General features: G+C 43.9%; 1 protein-coding gene across 1 annotated transcript in view; it reads right to left on the reverse strand.

Moving 5' to 3' along the window:
• The window catches only part of SPATA18 (spermatogenesis associated 18), a 34,741-nt gene extending 17,569 nt beyond the window's left edge, over nt 1-17,172 (reverse strand). Inside the window, exons 1-4 of the mRNA XM_059924103.1 lie at nt 17,086-17,172; nt 3,037-3,142; nt 2,789-2,904; nt 1,259-1,371 (exon numbers count right to left, since the gene is read on the reverse strand). Of these exons, the coding sequence (XP_059780086.1) occupies nt 1,259-1,371; nt 2,789-2,904; nt 3,037-3,142; nt 17,086-17,172 (422 nt within the window). The remainder of the gene's footprint in view (nt 1-1,258; nt 1,372-2,788; nt 2,905-3,036; nt 3,143-17,085) is intronic.
• Between the last annotated feature and the right edge of the window lie 1,446 nt (nt 17,173-18,618).

The raw sequence follows: 18,618 nt of genomic DNA on the forward strand, positions 1-18,618 counted from the left end.
AATTCCTGGCTCCTACGGATTCTGACTGAAGACAAGAATCAGCAAAGTTGCAAAGCTTTGCCTCACAACCAGAGGCAAATGGAGGCAGCAGCAGGGGCCAGCGAATGCCTGAGGAAACTTAACCAGATGAGCCGCAACTCAGCGCCCATCAGCACAAGACTCCAGTGCCCAGGTAGAACCAAGGCAGCAAGAACCCAGAGGGCAGTACAAGACCAAAAGCCCCTCTCCTCCATCACCAGGAGAGCACGGAAAGGAAAACTGTGTGAGAAAGGAAAAATGTCTGGAGTAAAATATGCCAAAATGTTAACAGGCATGAACTAACAGGTGATCTTCATCTTTATACTTTTATTTGTTATATGCATTTTGACAAAGGAAATGTGTTTTACTTTTATAATCAGGCAAAATTAAATCAATCGATAGAGATGTTTTCCTTAGAAGGAAATCTAATCAGAGAACAAGGCAGAATGCCATACCCTATTCCATCACAAGCCTTAACTAGTGACAAAAGAACCCCTTGCCGTCCTCTACATGTCAACCATGGAGCAATGCTGCGGTAGGAGAAACACCTTACCGATGGATTTTTATTAGATGTGTTAAAAGCAGTTGCATCACATTTGTCTATCTCCCTCAAGTACAACCCGAAGTTTGCAATTTTCTTTGCAGTGATTCTTTGAACTTGCTACCCTGGCTTTGCACACAGCATACATCTGAGATCTGTTACTGCCAGACATTGTTTAACTTTTTAAAAATACATTTTTATATCTAAAAGTTATTCCAAAATCTTGAATGGTTCTCAGTTAGGCGTGAATAACCCCTAACTGACAGATAGATGCAGGCTGCTTCATCTTACTTTTTCTCTCTTTCTCTTAATTTTTCTCTTTACCTGATCTTTCACTCTCTTTAACCCTTCCTCTTCTTCCTCTTTTCTTATTTTCCTCCCCAAAGTTAGATTTTCATGCAACAATCTTTCTATTTTATACATATGGACTGATAGTGGGCCTATGGAAAAGGAGGAGCCCCAGGAATGAAGCCAAGGGGACCAGGGTCTTAGGGATCATAATGTAATATAGGAATCCTGTCCCCAAATTCAAAGCCACTGCCTCCCAACTCATACACACACACACACACACACACACATCATATGACTTATTTGCGAATGTCTACATTTTACATGAGCCAGTATTCTCCTTTCAAACTTAAAAATTAAGTTAAGAACAAGCAATTCTTTTTGGAAGCAAATAACTTGCATTCCTCTTACTCGTCTTGAACCTGGTTGAGTTGATGACGAGTTGCATTCAAATCAGCATCTAATTGTTGTATGTCCCGATCCCGAGCGTCAGACTCTTTATGTCCGTCCTTATCAAACGTGTCCTGGAATGGTACACAAATCAAAACAGAGTCTGAATACATGAAACCGCATGGGCAGATTGCAAAAACATTACCCTGGACAAAAGAAGTCAAGTACAAAAGGGCACGTAATGTATAGTTCCATCTTCATGAATTTCCCATGCAGGAAATTAATGGAGAATGATAAAAATCAGAAGAGTGGTTGCCCAGAGGGTGGAAGGAGGGGACTGGGAAGTGGCACAAGGGAATGCTCTGAAGTGATGGAAATGTTTTATATCTCGATAGTGGTGTGACTTACAAGAATATATCCATTTGTCAAAATTCACCAACCTATGGTTTTCACTACAGGTAAATGATTCCTCAGATTTTTAAAAAAGACAGTGAAATATCATCCTACATCTTTATACCCAAAATAACATCCACAGAGGGTAAAAATCTAAGAGGCATATGAAAATCCCCACATAAAAAAATTTGTTTAATAACAACCGATGTCTCCAGAGCCCTTACTACATGTAAGTTGTTTCGCAGGTTTATCACGTTTAACTCTCACAGTGACCCTGTTAAGTCAGCAAAAGCATTGTTTCCATATAACAGATGAGGAAACTGAGACCTACCAGGTTGGACAACCTACCCAGGACCATAGAAGATAGACTAGGATTCTGTCCAGTGACCTCTAAGCAGGAATCCTTTGGCCACTACCTCATAAGGCCCTCTTGCTTAGAACGGCCTGCTCTAAATGGTTCAGTTTTTGAAAGGAATTTATGTAAATCCATATAAACATTTAAAATCAAGGTTACAAATGTTTTGCCTATCCAGACATAGTGATACCAGCGCCTTAAGCAAAGTATGCATTCTCTTTCCAGTCTGGTCCTCAACTGTTAAAACACTGCCACTGTCACATGGAAACCACCAATATCAACCACAAATAATGACACTCATGATCAGTCTACCAGAATTGAGTTTTCTTCTTATCTTGGAAGTTTCCAATTAGTTTTATTTTACTCTTTCAGAATACTGAGCTTTCCCCCATCTAATGATCTCTTTCTCTTCTGACCCCGCCCGGTGGTACCCTGTCTGGGTGGCTAACTTGTTGTTTAGAAGTTACTATTTAGTGCCTAGTGTGGGCCCAGCAATGTCCCAGACGCAGATCATCACCAGGACCTTTTCACAGCTGAGGAAGCAGGGGCTTATTGAGTTGCCTGAAGCCATACCACCAGTAAGTAGGCAAGGCTGAGATTTTAATGCCGATTTGTCTTAGGAGAAAGATTAATCCATTATGCCACGTATTACTGTATATAGAAACTCACCTTTTCGACCCGCGTCTCAATTCACTAACTAGAGTTGAGCCCCTCACTAGGTAAAAACCATATCTTACGTATGTTTGAGTCCCCAGAGCCTGATGAGGTGCTGAACACCTAGGAGGATCCTTTAGCATCCCTACCTGTAGAGAGGACACCTTGCTGTCGACAGGTTTTCCTAGGGAAGCGGCAGTAAAGGAGGCCTCCAGCCAAGGCAAAAGGCGCGATTTGATTGTTTCCACACCATCATAATGTCCTCCTAGAAGAATCCACAAATCAGGTCAGTGAGAGAAATCCAACCACACCAACCCAGTCAGAGAGCACAGAGAAGGGACAAAGAAAAGAAAGCAAAGACGGGAGACCCGGAGGGGGATGCATGGACCATTCTCACCCTCTTGGGCTGCTGTAGTGAAGATCCCAAAGAGTTGTCTCTGCACTTCGGCGACTTGCTCAATGAGTTCGAGGCAATGATTTAGATTTTGATCACATGAGTTTGTCTGCAACGCCAGAACAGTAGACATCAGTGCAATTTCCTTATTCTGGGACCCACTGCAGGTGGACAAGCACTTCACTTTACACAAGGACCAGTGGCTCTGGTATGCTCCCAGGGCAGAGACTGTTGTGTGCTCACAAAACACACTTCCCTCTCTTCCTGGGCACCCACTAGACTGCTTTCCCCAGCTTCCCTAGCGGTCGGTGCAGCCGTGCAAACCATTTCCTGTTAGGGATGGGAAGTAATGTGATTGTCCTGAATGATTGTCTTCTTCCTGTCTCCCCCCATCTACTAGCCAAATGCAGAGGACCCAGCAGAGGACCCCAGGGACATAAGGGATGGTGGAGCCACAGGATTTAGAAGGTTGCTAACTGAACACTTGAACTGAACTGTCACATCACTGAGAAAGTTTTTTGGTGGGCATTAAGCCACTGAAACTTGGGGGTTGTTTTTATAGCAATAACCCTGACTCCCTACTCAATGGAACCCTGCAAAAACTTCTTTTAAAAGTAAATAGTCCTTTTGTAACACAACATAAATCACTGCCTCCTAATTTACCCACTTTACTGGTTCTTACCCTCTACCTAAGTTCAATACGTGCATAAAGGGCACTACTTGCTAACAATAAGAAGATATTGCTGGTTTGAGGATACAATGGAGTATAAGACCAAAAAGATGGCCCAGGTCATATGGTGAGCCAGACAAGTGGGGGAGAAAGGAGAGTAGACAGTTACCCTGCAGTGGAATAAAGTCTTACTATAGGGATGAGCACAAAGTCTATTCAAGAGCCCATTGTCTTAGAAAGTCAGGGAAGGCTTCCAAGACAAAGTGAAATCTAGGTGAGAAGACGTTAGGCAGACTTGGGGAAAGTCTGTCCCCAGAATGAAGAAGCCAAGAGGTAGACCTCTCAGCTCTTTTTCTGCTTTTCTCATCTCCTTGGTGACCTTTCACCAATTCCTTGTTAGTCAAACCTCTAACTGATTCTAACTCCAAAGGAATGAACACAACTACAAGCAACAAATTGTGTGGGTGTAAAAATGCATAGATTTATGTGTGACCTCAAGCCATAATAAGGCACTAGCAGGGGGTACCTTCTGGGCACTACGAATTCCTAGACAGGAAGTGGGAGCTAGAAACTGGAATGAAGAGGAAAGTTTCAGATGACCTCTAGGTAAAAGTTTACAAGTAAAATGCAGATCTGTGTCAACAAGGGAAATGGTTCAGACAGGCAGTAAGCTCTTGTGGACAGAGGATATGCCTGGCCTGTTCACTGTTGCATTCCCAGCCCTGCATTCTGTTGTCTCTATATATTCAAACTCAATGTGTATTGGGTTGATGAATGAAAATGAGACAATTCACTCACTTTGGCTTTATTACATCCCCCCTAAGTGCCAGGCACTGTTAATGCTTTACATACGTAAACTCAGTTAACCGCACTATAGTACTCTAGGAGATTAAGAGGGCCTTTGTCATCACTCCCATTTTCAAATGAGAAAACTGAGACCCAGAGAGGTTAAATAACATGGCCAAGGTTACTTTAGTAAAATGCCAGAACTGAGACCTGGTTTCAGAGCCCATGCTCTTAACTACTAAACTATAGTGACTTCTGGATCATGATTCGTGCCGGGAGGAGGAAGAGAAGGACTCGATGATGTGACAAAGTGTGAATGAGGAGGGCACTCCGGGAGGCCTCTCTGAGGACGAGACACTGGAGCTAAGTTCCGGTTGCAGAGCGGCAGAGAAAGAGCAGGCCAGGCTGTGGGAACAGCAAGGGCAAAGGCCCAATGGCAGGAAGGAGTCTGGCAAACTTGAACCAGAAGTAGGTACATGTGGCAGAGGACAGGTGGTCAGAGAGGTTGGCAGGACAGATCCTGGAGGGCCCAGGAGGCCTGGTAAGCAGTCCAGATGGAATGGACTCGTTGTAACTGAGAGGAAGCTGCTGGTTTACCTTCCATGCCTGGTTAACGGTACCTGGGGACTAGCTCTGTTGTAGCATTGATTTCTGTTGTGGCCATTTCTTCTTCTGTCTCATCTTTCTACCCCCTTCTCCTACCAAGACTAAGTTTTTTTGTTTGGGTTTGGTTTGGGTTGGGGTTCTTTGTTTTTTGTTTGGTCGCGCCTCACGGTTTGGGGGATCTTAGTTCCCCGACCAGGGATCGAACCTGGGCCCCCTGTAGTGGAAGTGCGGAATCCTAACCACTGGACCACCAGGGAATTTCCTGGTTTGGTTTTGACTATGAGTTTTTTTAAAGACTTTGTCTTTCTCATGTTTGTATCAATCATCACTAGTATCCATAGCAAATCGAAGGACCCAAAATATTTGATGAATGAGTGAGCAAGTGAGTGACTTAGCATAATATTGACATGATCAGAACATATGGAACCCACAGCCTGAACAGCTCTCTCCATTCCTTCCTCGTTGAATCAGCAGCTCCTTGTCCTTGCTGTTTTATTCCTGCATTTACCACAGTGAACTTCAGTTCCCCACTTACAGCCATTTGCCCTCTGGCTAGATCATGCCATGTGCTAAGTGGACAGAGAAGGGGCTTGGGAGTCAAGCAGACCTGAGTATCTCAGCTCTGCTACCTGCCACAGTTCTGTGTGATCCTGCACAGGTTATTTAACCTCTCCGATCCCATTTCCTATCCAGGAAAATGGGATAAAGCCTTGCAGAGTGTTAAGAGAATTAAATCAAAATAATGCACGTTCCACACCTTAAAGGCAAAAGATGTTCAACAGTTGGTACCTGCGAGGCACTACACAGAACTGAATGGAGCAATGAACTGAGTAATAGGGCAGACCATGGTTCAGATCTAGTTCTCCACTTATTAGCTTTTTCTCTTAGAAAGGATATTTTAAATATGAGCTTCCATTTACTTGTATTTAGAAGGTGGTTGATCTCACCAGCTAACTTAGGTGCAGAGTAGAGGAGGTATGTAATAATTAGCATTATTGTAATACTATTACTATATGTTCCCGTGCTATGCCCAATGCCTGATACAAAGTAGGGGCTCAATGTTTGTCAAATGAGTTTGTACACACGACTGAAATAACAGAAGAGAATATACCACATCAGACAGTTCCTGATCCCAAGACATGTCATAACATGCTGCTGTTTCTAACACAAAGCATTGCACAAGACACTCAACTTGCAATAGAGTCACAGTACTCCACCAAACAATTACTCCCACAAGATAAATAGAGCAAGGATATGAACTAATTATATTGTCTCCTAATTCCAAAGCTCATTCATTCATAAATCACTGAGTTCCTTTAATTTGTAAGCCTTGGGCTGGCAGCTCAGGAAACAAAACTACATGAAAAAATAAAAAGTTGCCTGCTGTCAATGAGCTCACCAGCTGGGGAAGCAGGATGGAGAATGGGAAACACACAGAGGATAAATAATTCCCTTAGTGTTTATTAAATGCTCTAGGAAGACAATGAGCTGTAGAGGGAGCAAAATACACTCTGGTGAGGGGTGAGGGTAAGAGGTTAGGACACTTCAAAACGAAAAACATCAGGTACCAAGGCAAGAAGCAGTAAGGCATACTATACAGGAGAAGGGAATGCAGGGTCCAGTGACCAGGTAATGAAGGACTTTATTTGCCACGTGAAGGGCTTTGGGCTTTATCCCATCACTGAAAAGTTTAATGGGGCAAGTGGAAGATTTGCTTTGATTTTACAAGAATTACTCTGGCAGGAACAGACCAGATAATTTGGATTAGAGAGCGAGTCCTGTGAGACGGTAGTAGCTGTCTGGCTGAGAGATGCTGAGAGCTGTGGCAATGACAAGGGTCCCCTAGAAGTCCTTCCCAGCCCCCAAATTACATCTGTATCAGGCAAGGTCCCACTGATTCTAGCATTACCTGAGGAGGAAGTCAGGATGCTTGGAAACAGGTAAGAGGTATGAGAGGGAAGATACTGTTTTCAGACAGTTTAAAGGGTTTGAAGGAGCTTCAGATAGAGATGTCCAGTGAGAGTACGTAACCATTACTGAGCACCTACTCTTTGCCAGCCAGGCACTGCGCTAAGAGCTTTAAATACATGTTTAAACGTTTCATTTAGTCCTCAAAACAACCCTGCAAATTGGACACCATCCATCATCTCGAATTCACTAATGAGGAATACAAAGCTCTTAAGTAATTTGGAAGACATGGTGGTTCATCTGGAACCTAAACCCATCCTTGCAGCTTCTGGAACTGGAACCGATCTCTCTAACATGAGGCTTTACCAAAAGCCGTTGGAAAGTCATCTGGATCTCAGAAAGGAGGTGAGGGTTAGAGGTGCGGCTGTGGAAGCCTCCAGCAGAGGAAGAATGGAAGCCACGTGCACAGAGGGGAGAGTGGGGAGGGGCCTGAGGGCGGGACAGAGGGCAATTTGACTGTTTCGGAAGTGGGCTGAGGAAGAGGGGCCAGTGAATGAAAAACAAAGCCAGGGCAGTAAGAAATAAGAGGACAGCCAGAAAGAAGGATGAAGAAAGAGGAAGCCAAAGAAGATGGTTTATTCTCTGCTTCACTCATGCATTTATGTTCTCAACAAATCTTTATGGAGGAGGCTACGGTGTGCTGGGTGCTAGGGACCCAAGATAGTCTCGTGCCCCCAAGGAATTTATAGTCTCAGATAAACATGTAAATGAATGCAAAATCGAGTACTGCCTGCTATAATAAAGGCAGGTCCAGAATTCAGAGGTGAGGCTCAAAGGAGGACGTGGTAAGAAGCCTTCACCCGAGGAGCCTTGTGGGTTCCCACTCTTAAAAATTCTAATTGCTCTAGTTTGGGATCTGGGCATTAGAAAGCTTAAAAACTTTCTAGATGATTTGTAGGTGTAACCAAGACCACAACATTAATGAGGAGTGATATTGATTTAGTGAGTCTCACCCAGCTCCTCCTAAAAAAATTAATGAAAAAGAAAACAGAGTACATCACAATTACTAAAGATAAGAATTATTTACGAACCTTTACTTCAGTTATATAAGGGTGTATGTGTGCTATGTCGTGATGTAAAATGCATTCATTTCTATGGGTAAGTTTTAAAAACACTGTCCCAGGGCATAGGGTTTTGCCTGCATTGAGAATCACTGGTATGGGGAATGAGGAGCCCCCCAAAACGATCCCCTGTACAGCTGTATAAAAATTGGATTGGAGAGGGGCATGGAGCAAGGCAGGAAATCAATAGGAATATGCCATGTTGCAGGTCTGGAAGTTAAACAAGTAAACTTCAAACTTATTCTAGTTGCTTCATGAAAATAGGAAAGCTAGAGGTAAGAGAAAGGAGTAGAACATTCCGGAATATAACCACCAGCATTATTAACATTTTTTTTTAAAGTGTTCTTTTGAAGCTACAAACCCCTGTGCAACAGAGATGGGCTACTAGCCTCCTTTTGTAACCGTGACGGCTATAAAAATACTGTGAGTTGTTAGGGACAGAATTCTCTGCACAGCAAGCAACTGCTATGCCAGTGCATCTTCTCCCTGCAGCTGTAGGCATTATTGCTATAAAGTTCACTTGAGATCTGCCTTAAATATATCCTAGAAGTTGGTTTTCCAACTGATTGGAGTTTGAATAAGAACAATAGCAGCGGGCTTCCCTGGTGGCGCAGTGGTTAAGAATCTGCCTGCCAATGCAGGAAACACGGGTTCGAGCCCTGGTCTGGGAAGATCCCACATGCCGCGGAGCGATTAAGCCCGTGAGCCACAACTACTGAGCCTGCGCGTCTGGAGCCTGTGCTCCGCAAAGAGAGAGGCCGTGACTGTGAGAGGCCCGCGCACCGCGATGAAGCGTGGCCCCCACTTGCCACAACTGGAGAAAGCCCTCGCACAGAAACGAAGACCCAACACAGCCAAAAATAAATATAAATAAATAAATAAATTTATAAAAAAAAAAAAAAAAAGAACAATAGCAGCTAAAGGGGAAAGGGAGGAGATACTTGAGACCTTTAAAAGGTGGAATCCTCAGGGCTTGATGAACCCATTGGTGAGGTGTGATGGGGAGGGAGGGCGCCCGGGCTTCTGAGTTGGGCCACAGGGGAGATTGTGATGCCGTTGCCTAACCAGAGGCCACAAGTGGAGAACCCGCAAGACTAGAGGGAGGGTAACTAGTCCCGTTTGGTTCATGTTGGGTCAGAGGATGTGGACATCCATTTAGAGCTGTCTGGAAGGCAGGTGGCCGGCCACTCAGGTCAGGAGCTCTGGAGAAAAGCCCAAGCTAGAGATAAATCTGGGAGTTGCCAGCATCTGGGAAGGAGCTAAAGCCATAAAATTGGATAAGTTGTGTCAATTGCTGCAGAGAAATCAAGGAGATAAGGACTGTGGAGAAAAAAAAAAGAGATTGGATGTGACTGACCATCAGGTGGCTTTCAGTGACCATCGTGAGAGCAGTTATGGCAGAATGATGCAGGGGCAGTGGTGCTTGGTGTTGTTCCAGATTACTCCAGGTTGAGGAACAAATGGGAGTTAAAGAGCAGAGGCAATGAAGACAGATTACTCTTTTAAGAAGTTTCATAGTGTGGGGAAGGAGAGCAAGGGGACAGGGGCTTTGTTCCCATCCCTTCAGTGTCACCACTCTCTTACCCAAACCAAAGGTCCTAACCCACTGAGCCTAAGTGTTGCCTAATTGCCAAGGTCCTTCATAAAGTGCCTCCCCACCACTTACACAGCCTTATTCCTCCAGCAACCCTCTCCAATCCAGCCACCATCCTGCTTTGCCATTGTACATGTGACGTGTGCACCAGATTGACCACCATTCCTTTGATCCCTTTCACTTCCTTTACTTCTGAGCAATCTTGACCTTATTTACATTTCTTCTCATGAGAGCCTGATCATCCCAGCCTCTATCAATGGTTCTCTCACACCCACTATTCTATTCCTAACTCGAATCACCTCCACAACATGAAAATGAAAAAGAGAGAAGATGTTTCACCCCAAAATAATAAAATTTATCACTAAATATGTTCAATCAACTTGCCAACTTCAGTTTGAAAAGCTATTCAAATCTATCAATTTTAGTACAAAACACAGTTATTTCCACTTTGAGAAATTTTAATCTCATATACACAAAATATGCTTCATCTATATTAGATAAGAATTAAATTGTGCCAAAGGGTTCATCACAATATTCCTTTAAACTATGAATGCTACCACAACATTAAATGATTTGCCTGACATTTTAATTTTTTTAATACTTTTCTTTTTAAAAAAAAAAAAAAAAAACCTCATTTTACATACAACAAGGATACCATCTCCAAACCTGCCAATTAGGGAATATGTAGATGAGCAAGGGAAAGAGATGATCAGTTGGAAGTAGGTGGAGTCTAGTCTGAGGGGCAGCATTTCGCAGGTCCTTGCAACTGGCCCTGGAAAGACACACATGGAAAGCAAAGCCCTAATTTTTACCTTCTTTCCCTGTTCCCCGCCCCCGTTGTTCAGGGTATTTATTCTTGGGGGAGTGGGCAGGGGAAGGATGGCAAGAAACAGACATCCTTCAAGTGGAGTGTCCTTATACCGTCCCTCCTTCTGTAGGAGATAAGAGAATGGACTTGACAAGCAAAAGACCTAGATTCAAATCCAAGTTCCATCCTTTCTAGCAGAGTGACCTTGGGCAAGCAAGCTGCCCTCCTGGGGTTTGGTTTTCTCATCTGTAAAATGTAGAAAATAAAGCCTGATATTTCATAGGTTCTTACAAAGTTTAAAGGCAATAATACATGAAGAGTGCTTTGAAGGCTTTCAAGGGCTCTTTAAATGCTGGTTATAGGGATGAAGAGGTACAAACTACTATGTATAAAATAAATAAGCTACAAGGATATATTGTACAGCACAGGGAATATAGCCAATATTTTATAATTATAATGGAGTATAACCTCTAAAAATTGTGAATCACTATGTTGCACACCTGAAAACTTATATAATATTGTACATCAATTATACCCCCCCAAAAATTTTTTTAATGAAGTACGCTACAAAGTAAAAACAAAAATTCTGGTTATAACAGGCTATAACCTCTTCTCTAGGGAAGTACAGTCCCATATGTGGGCAGTCTTTCAAGCAGCCCTATTCCAAAATCAACCATCTGTTCTACATCATGGCTGACCTTGCCGGCCACACACCACTGCCTCCACAACAAAGTTTTTAAACTGAAGTCCTGAATTTTAGATATAAGAAAAAGTAGGCTTATGTACACCCCAACGGTCTAGGAAAAGCTTCTGTTTAGACTTCTCCATGGGATTTTATTATCTTGACCCATAGTTAATATTCCTACTGGACTTTTTTCATTACTTCTTCTCCTTAAACATTAAACAACGGTGATGTTTACATTAACCAGTTTGCCCAAGATGAAAATAAGAAAAGTCAAATGAAAAAGTTGATAGCCTCTCTGTTAAAAAGAAAATAATCTTCCTTAATCACTTGTCAATTTTTTTTGTAGCCATGGACCCATCATTAGTAACTATGGCAGAAGGGGTAGCACCAATTAAATATTCCACGTGCTTTTCCACATTTCTCAGGCTTACAATTAGATGGGAGCCACATAACTAATTCTGCCCACAGGACAATGAGTGCAGGGGACGTGTATAATGTACGAGCAGTGCAAGTTCTCCACTCCGTCTCTTACCCTGCAGAACCTTCGAGGTCCCATAATGAGTGGTTGCTCCACCTGATGGAAGGTACCTGAATCTGAGCCAGTGACCAATGAGAGAGCTGCCATCAGGCTTTGCATGAATGGGAAATAAATCTCATTTTGTTGAGACACTAAGGTTTGACATTTATTCATTACTGGTTAGTAAAAAGATAAAGGTCCTGAAAGGAAGAAAAATGTTCTCTATAAATTTACTAATTAGAATGAATCCTCAAGAATGTAGAAGGGGAGGGGTAAAGGAGGGCAGGGAATCTGGTTGAAGACACCATAGCAACGACAACAACCTTGTGTACCAAGAAGCAGGCATACTTTGGCATAAAGGCAGCCTCTATTTCAACCACAAAGATTATTCTAAAACAAGCAGAGGAGACACCTCTTTAAGAGCTCTTTTTTTATGTTCTGATATTTAATATACTGTTTTCACTTGTTAGTACAGATTTCTATAGCACAAGAGGAGAGTAATGCAAGAGGAAGCATTATCAGCCCTCCTTACTATCCCCACTTATATATCAAATAATCAGAAGTGTCCAGAGTGTAGTGTCCTGGTGTCTATTATTTTACTTAAGAAATGTAATCGTGTCCTATCTTAGGGATGGGGTTATCAGTGGTATTAAACTCTTACCATTTCTCCATAGAGTACATTTTTAAAAGTAATAAATCTCAGAGAATCTGACCAAAGTTAACTTCTTGGTCCACAGGACTCTGAGTCTAAACAAAAGCATCTCAGAGGGAGGCGAGTTTCAGCCCAGAGTTGATCTTCTCCGGGTACTGCTAACATTATAAGGAGGTTAATCTCTCTTCTCATCTTGACATCTCTAGGGAGTAATTAGGTAATCAGAATCCATTTCTGCATGGGTGGTTATTTGACCCTTTGAAAGAATTAACCAATAAAACCATACAGATGTTGCTTGATAAATCGGAGGCAGTTGGAGCCGCACACTCTTACATAAACCTTAAAGACCATCTTCAGAGTCTTTGACCTTGTTTACTAAATGTGCCAGAGTAGTTTACAAGGAGCTGATTTATATAATCTCTTGCCTAAAGTCTTGCAAGAGACCGTTCTCCCTAGGGTTTCCAATTTTCCCATCATAGAACAGCTAGAGCAACCTTTCCTGAACACAATACAAACATGTCTCCTCCCTGCGTAATGCTTTTAGTTTCTCCCCATTGCCCTTATGATAAAGTCCAAAATCCTTAACACACTACCCAAGGCCCCCCATCCTCTGGCCCCCAACACCCCACCTCCTCGGCCTCACGTCGACTCCCTGCCTGGAAGTATTCACGGTCCCCCTAGCTGTGCTAGCTTTTTCATGCTCCCTGCTTCTTGCACATGCTGTTTCCCCTATCCTTCAACCTCTTCTCCAATTGGAAGTTCATCATTAAGATGCAGCTGACATTTCTATTCCCAGCACCTAGCACAGACACACACATCGTAAACTCTGGAAAAAAAAAACATTTTTGAATGAATAAATGTACACTGCAAGAAGTGTGCAGTGTACATTTATATATAGTGTCTGACCCAAACCCTTTACACGTACCAGAAGCTAAGTAACCATTTGTTTTTTGGGTTTTTGTTTTGTTTTGTTTTGACCACACCACGCTGCATGTGGGATCTTAGTTCCCTGACCAGGGATCTAACCCATGCCCCCTGCATTGGAAGTGCAGAGTCTTAACCACTGGACCTGCCAGGGAAGTCCCAGTAACCATTTGTTGAATGAATTATTAAACGCTTAATAATTGGCTGAGTTCACGGTTAAACAAGAAGGAATTCTCTATAACCACAAAGGAGGAAAACCAACTCTGTGAGTTATGTGTTTACCCCAACCTGTCCCTCATCCTCCAGTGGAATCCAAGTTTTAAAGGCCAAGTAATGCAATAATTCAGCATCTCTTTAATAACTAAAAGAAAATGAGGTGGTGATGCTTGCTGTTATTTTTAGGATTTGTTTCTCACTGGGGGGGTTGAAAAATATTTCTTCTTGAAGTTTTTTAAGATAAATATAACTTTAAAAAAAAAATCAAGTGCTTCCCTGGTGGCGCAGTGGTTGAGAGTCTGCCTGCTAATGCAGGGGACACGGGTTCGAGCCCTGGTCTGGGAAGATCCCACGTGCCGTGGAGCAACTAGGCCCGTGAGCCACAACTACTGAGCCTGCGCGTCTGGAGCCTGTGCTCCGCAACGAGAGAGGCCGCGATAGTGAGAGGCCCGCGCACCGCGATGAAGAGTGGCCCCCGCTTGCCACAACTAGAGAAAGCCCTCGCACAGAAACGAAGACCCAACACAGCCAAAAATAAATAAATAATTAATTTTTAAAAAAAAATCTAAATGTTGAAATCATCAAGATTTGTCAAAAAAAAAAAAAAAAAATCAAGCAAGAAGCAGTTTTGCCCAAGGCCCAGAAGATTGGTAGATGTTTTAAGATAAAAAACAAGTAAAATACAAAGGCTTTGGGGCAGAAAATTACATTTTTAAAGAACTTACTGTTTCGGCCAACATATCAAGGAAACAGGCTGTGCCTGAGATGGTGGTGATGCCCGGATGAAGGCAGAGGGGATGGGAATGGATGAAATATCAATGGATGAAAAGCTTTCCAGGCAGAGGGGAACAGTGAGTGTAAAATGCCCTGAAGCTGGAGCATGGCTGGTGTGTTCTAGAACAGCTCTGTCCAATACAGTCGCCACTGGCCATATGTGACTATTTGAATTTAATTAGACTTCAGTGAAGTTAAAAATTCAGTTCCTCAGTTTGCACTTGCCAGATTTCAAGTGCCCAATGGCCACCATATTGGACAGTGCAGATATAGGTATAGATATGGATATAGATATAGATACAGAACACGTCTGTCATCATGGAAAGTTCTGTTGGACAGCTTTGCTCTAAGGCTGCAAGTATTGCTGGAGTGGATGAGCAAGGGAGAGGGTAAGAGATGATGTCACAGAATTTAAAGGACCACAGTTGTATAAGAGCTTGATGGCCAGTGTAGGAACTCTTTTTCTGAGACAGGAAGTTTGGAGAGTTTTGCCAGAGGAGTAACTTGATCTGACTTGACATTTAGAAGAATCACTTTGGGTTATTTTTTTAATGATCCAAATAAAAGATGACCAAAGGTGGACAAGGGTGGCAGCAGCAGGGGTGGTGGAAAGTGGTCCGGTTCTGCACGAATTTACAACTGGTACCCACAGATTCTGCTGGTGAGGAGAAAGCGGAGTATGTCATGATAAAGACTATTAAGTGAGGAAAGAAGTTGGTGTTTGGGGCATGGGAGAGGCTAGGGTCAGTCTTAGACTGATTTGACTTTGAGATGACAATAGCACAACTGAAAATGTCCAACGTACAATTGGAGAAGAGAGAGCTCAGATGAGAATAGGACCTGAATATAGATGTGAGATGATCAGCATAGGAGTAAGAGATGAAGCAGGAACAGAGGTAGAAGAGAAGATTTCTAAAGTCTGGCCCTTGAAGAACAGTTACAAGAGGGGAGTGGGTGAGGCAAGGAGACAAATTATTAGAGCCTTAGAAGAATAGGGGTGTCGAGAGTCAAATGTGACAGAGACACCAAAGAGTTGAAGACAAATGATGTTGCCCAGGGAATGGCCACAAAATTTGGAAAGCCACTGATCTCTTAGAGTGCAGTCTCTACTATTCGTGTGTGTGTGTGTGTGTGTGTGTGTGTGTGTGTGTGTGTTTTAGGGGGCGGGGTGGGACAGGTGAAGAACCTAGATTAAAATGGTTTCAGTGAGAACAGAGGAATGGGATGCACCAGTGTCAGTGAGAAGGGAAAGTGCAATAAACTTTGGCATTTCTCAGTACTTACAGGTATTTTCAAAGCAATCATTTAATTCGGTCCAGCCACTACTAGTATCATTTGTGTTAAATGTTGTCTAGTGACAAACTGAATACACTTTTTAATATTCCGAGTTAATTTAGACCACAAGCAAGAAAAACATTTTTTTTTTGTAAGAGGGAGTTTTAAGAAGGGTGAATACATGTATAGGATTTGTTATTCTCAACCTTCTGAGACTAGGTAACAAGTAGCCACTTTTAAAGGTAGGTGGTGAGGAGAATCCAAGTCTTTGTGCTAGAGGTGAATTTTAGTTTTCTTGCAATCTTGGTGGAGAAGGAATAATCAGTGCTGGTTCTTTAAATGTGCACGAAGGGGTAAACACTAGGAAGGAAGGCTAAGGAGAAAGCTGTAGCTATGCTTTGAGCTCCCCTCCTCCCAGGAGCCCTGGTTAGAGGGTGGATAGGAAAGCCCAGGGACTCATGACAGCAACCACTTGCATTTTTCCTGGTAGAATTTCAGAAACAAGCTGATCTAGACTCAAAAATTTGAGATCTAAAAAGGAACTTTACTATCATCTAATTCTCCCATTTAGCAGGGGAGGTACTGAGACCCAGAGGTTAAATAAATTGCCCCAAATGATTCAGCTAATTCTATGCAGAGCCAGACCTAGAAGCTAGGGGGACTGATTCCGCGTCCCTAGCTCATTCTGCCTCCCTGTTCTACTTGCTGTGTGAAAATAGGACTCCCCTTTTTAAGACAGACCAACCGAAGCAAAATTCAGCACTGGAGTTCTACTCTCTGGGTGGTGGAGATTAACTGGAGCTGGAGTCGGGGTGGGGATTAAGGAGATTTGAAGAACCCTTCTGGGTTTGAAGAGAGAATATGGGCTTACAAATGCCTTGGCAACAGGCCTTCTGAAATCTGCCCTGGTGTTGAAACTGTGCCTTACTTGCCATGCTGACCAGCACACAAGTGAAACCCGCAACGTTAACAACTGCCCGTTTCACTGATTTCTGGGTACTAACTCCTGGGTGTATTTTTATAAAAATCCATTCTGATACAACCACAAGTTATCCCCAGAGTGGGAGACTTGAGGAAAGGCAAGAGGAGGGACGTAGTAAAAAAAAAAAAAAAATTCGAGTCGGGGGTATGAGGATAGACTGCTGGCGGAGGGCATAGGAGGGAGAGTGGCAGGCTTGACCAGTCCCCGGCGGCTCGCAGGGCTTTCGCGTTGCTAGGGCCGCCAGCGTCCTTGGCTACCGCTGGGTAAAATGCGCGCTCCCTTCCCAGACTCCGAGTCCCGCGCTCCGCGGGCTGCGCCACCCAAGCGCCGCCTCGCGCCGCACGGAGAAAGGGGAACGCGCACTGTCCTTCCTTCCCGGCGATGCGGGTCCGACGCTGGGCCCCAGTTAGGCATCACAACCGCGGGACTTGGCAAAGCGGCCACCCGGAGACCAGTCCTAAGAAGCCGCCGCCGAGGGTCGTGCGAGGAACTAGAGGGAGGGGCGAGCCCCGGGGGTCTCCCACCCTGACTCACGTTGTACTCCCTCAGCCAGGACTCTAGCTGGTCCTGCATCGATCTTAAAGATTCGTTGGAGACCAGTTTCCTCAGGTTATCCGCCATTGCTCGCTTTTCCGCTCGGCCCCGCTCTGGGAGATGGGCTCGTAGACCGCGGGGCGGTGTGGCGGGAAAAGTGTTATCTTCCGGAGGGGCTCAGAGCGCGGCTGGTGTTTCCATCCTCCCTCCCCGGTCGGACGGGGCAGGGTTCGGGAAGCCGGGGGTGGGGGGGGTGCCCTGGGCCACAGCCGCCGCACCTCATCCGCCGCTCCGCGCGGTCTCCAGGCTCCCCTGCGGCTGCCCAGAGCCCCGGCCAGAAACACCCGGGTGATTGTGAAACAAACCTTGACGTGAGCGCGCGGCTGCTAGGTACGCGCGCCGCCCAGCCCCAGCCGCGCCCTCCGCCCGCCTGCAGCCCAGGCGCCCTCCCTCCGACCCCGCGCGATGCCGCCGTTCCTCCCGCTGCTGAAGCTCTTCCTCCTGCTGCTGGTGGTGCTGCTGGTGGTCGAAAGCGAGGGTGCCCAAAGCCAGTGAGGCTCCGGGTTGGGCCGGGGTCTGGAAGACGCTAAGACTACGGATGGCGGCTGCCCTACCCCCTGATGGGCTGAGACGCGCCCGCAGTGTAGGATGGGGGGCAGCTGGAGGCCTCTTGTCTAGAAAAGCAAAGGTCGTTTCTCCCTGGGCGTCTTTGGTTAGGCTCTGAAGAAAGCACCTGTTTGGGTCCTTCCTTTATTCTTTCATTTCTCAAGGCTTTAATTCTTCATCTGTTAACACCTAGGGTTTGGTGGGTGCCCAGCTAAATAGATGTTAGCTCCAGGATGTTCACAAATTAATCAGGTTTAAACAAGATTTGGTCTATTTTTAGAATCATTAACACTCTAAAGCTTCATTTAATTATGAATTCTCTAATTGAGACTTTCTTCAAGTTCAGAGCCGGTTTGGAGCTATTTCAAAAGGGTGTATTAAGCCACAGTGATAGTTTGAACTACTTAAGAAATGAAACCATTTCAACCATCATTAAGCACTTTAGAACCCTTATTTTCTATGCCATCAAATGATGTGCAGATTGCAAATCATCCTTATCTATTCATTAAAACAATGCGGGTGGAGCAGGGCCTCAGCCAGCTAGTTTAATTCAGTTCCTTTTTTTCAGGTATATGAGAATATATGAACATTGCACATGTCCACCTACCGTAAAATTCAGAATTTTTGCCCCCCCCCCTTTTTTTCTCTTAATTACAATGGTTTTAATGTCCTCTAATAAAAATGAAAGGCTCATTTCTGGAGCCTATGTTCTTACTATCTTCTATAGACCACAAAATAAGAACTATAAAAGTTCTCATCACAAGAAAAAAAAAAAAAAACTTGTAATTTTGTGTGGTGATGGATGTTAATTAGATTTATTGTGGTGATCATTTCACAGAATATACAAATACTGAATCATTGTACATAATGTATTATTTTGATTATATCTCTACAAAAAGAGAAAAACTAAGGAATATAAAAAGAACA

This window comes from Balaenoptera ricei, chromosome 5 (assembly GCF_028023285.1).
Source record: "Balaenoptera ricei isolate mBalRic1 chromosome 5, mBalRic1.hap2, whole genome shotgun sequence".
In the NCBI taxonomy this organism is placed as follows: domain Eukaryota; kingdom Metazoa; phylum Chordata; class Mammalia; order Artiodactyla; family Balaenopteridae; genus Balaenoptera; species Balaenoptera ricei.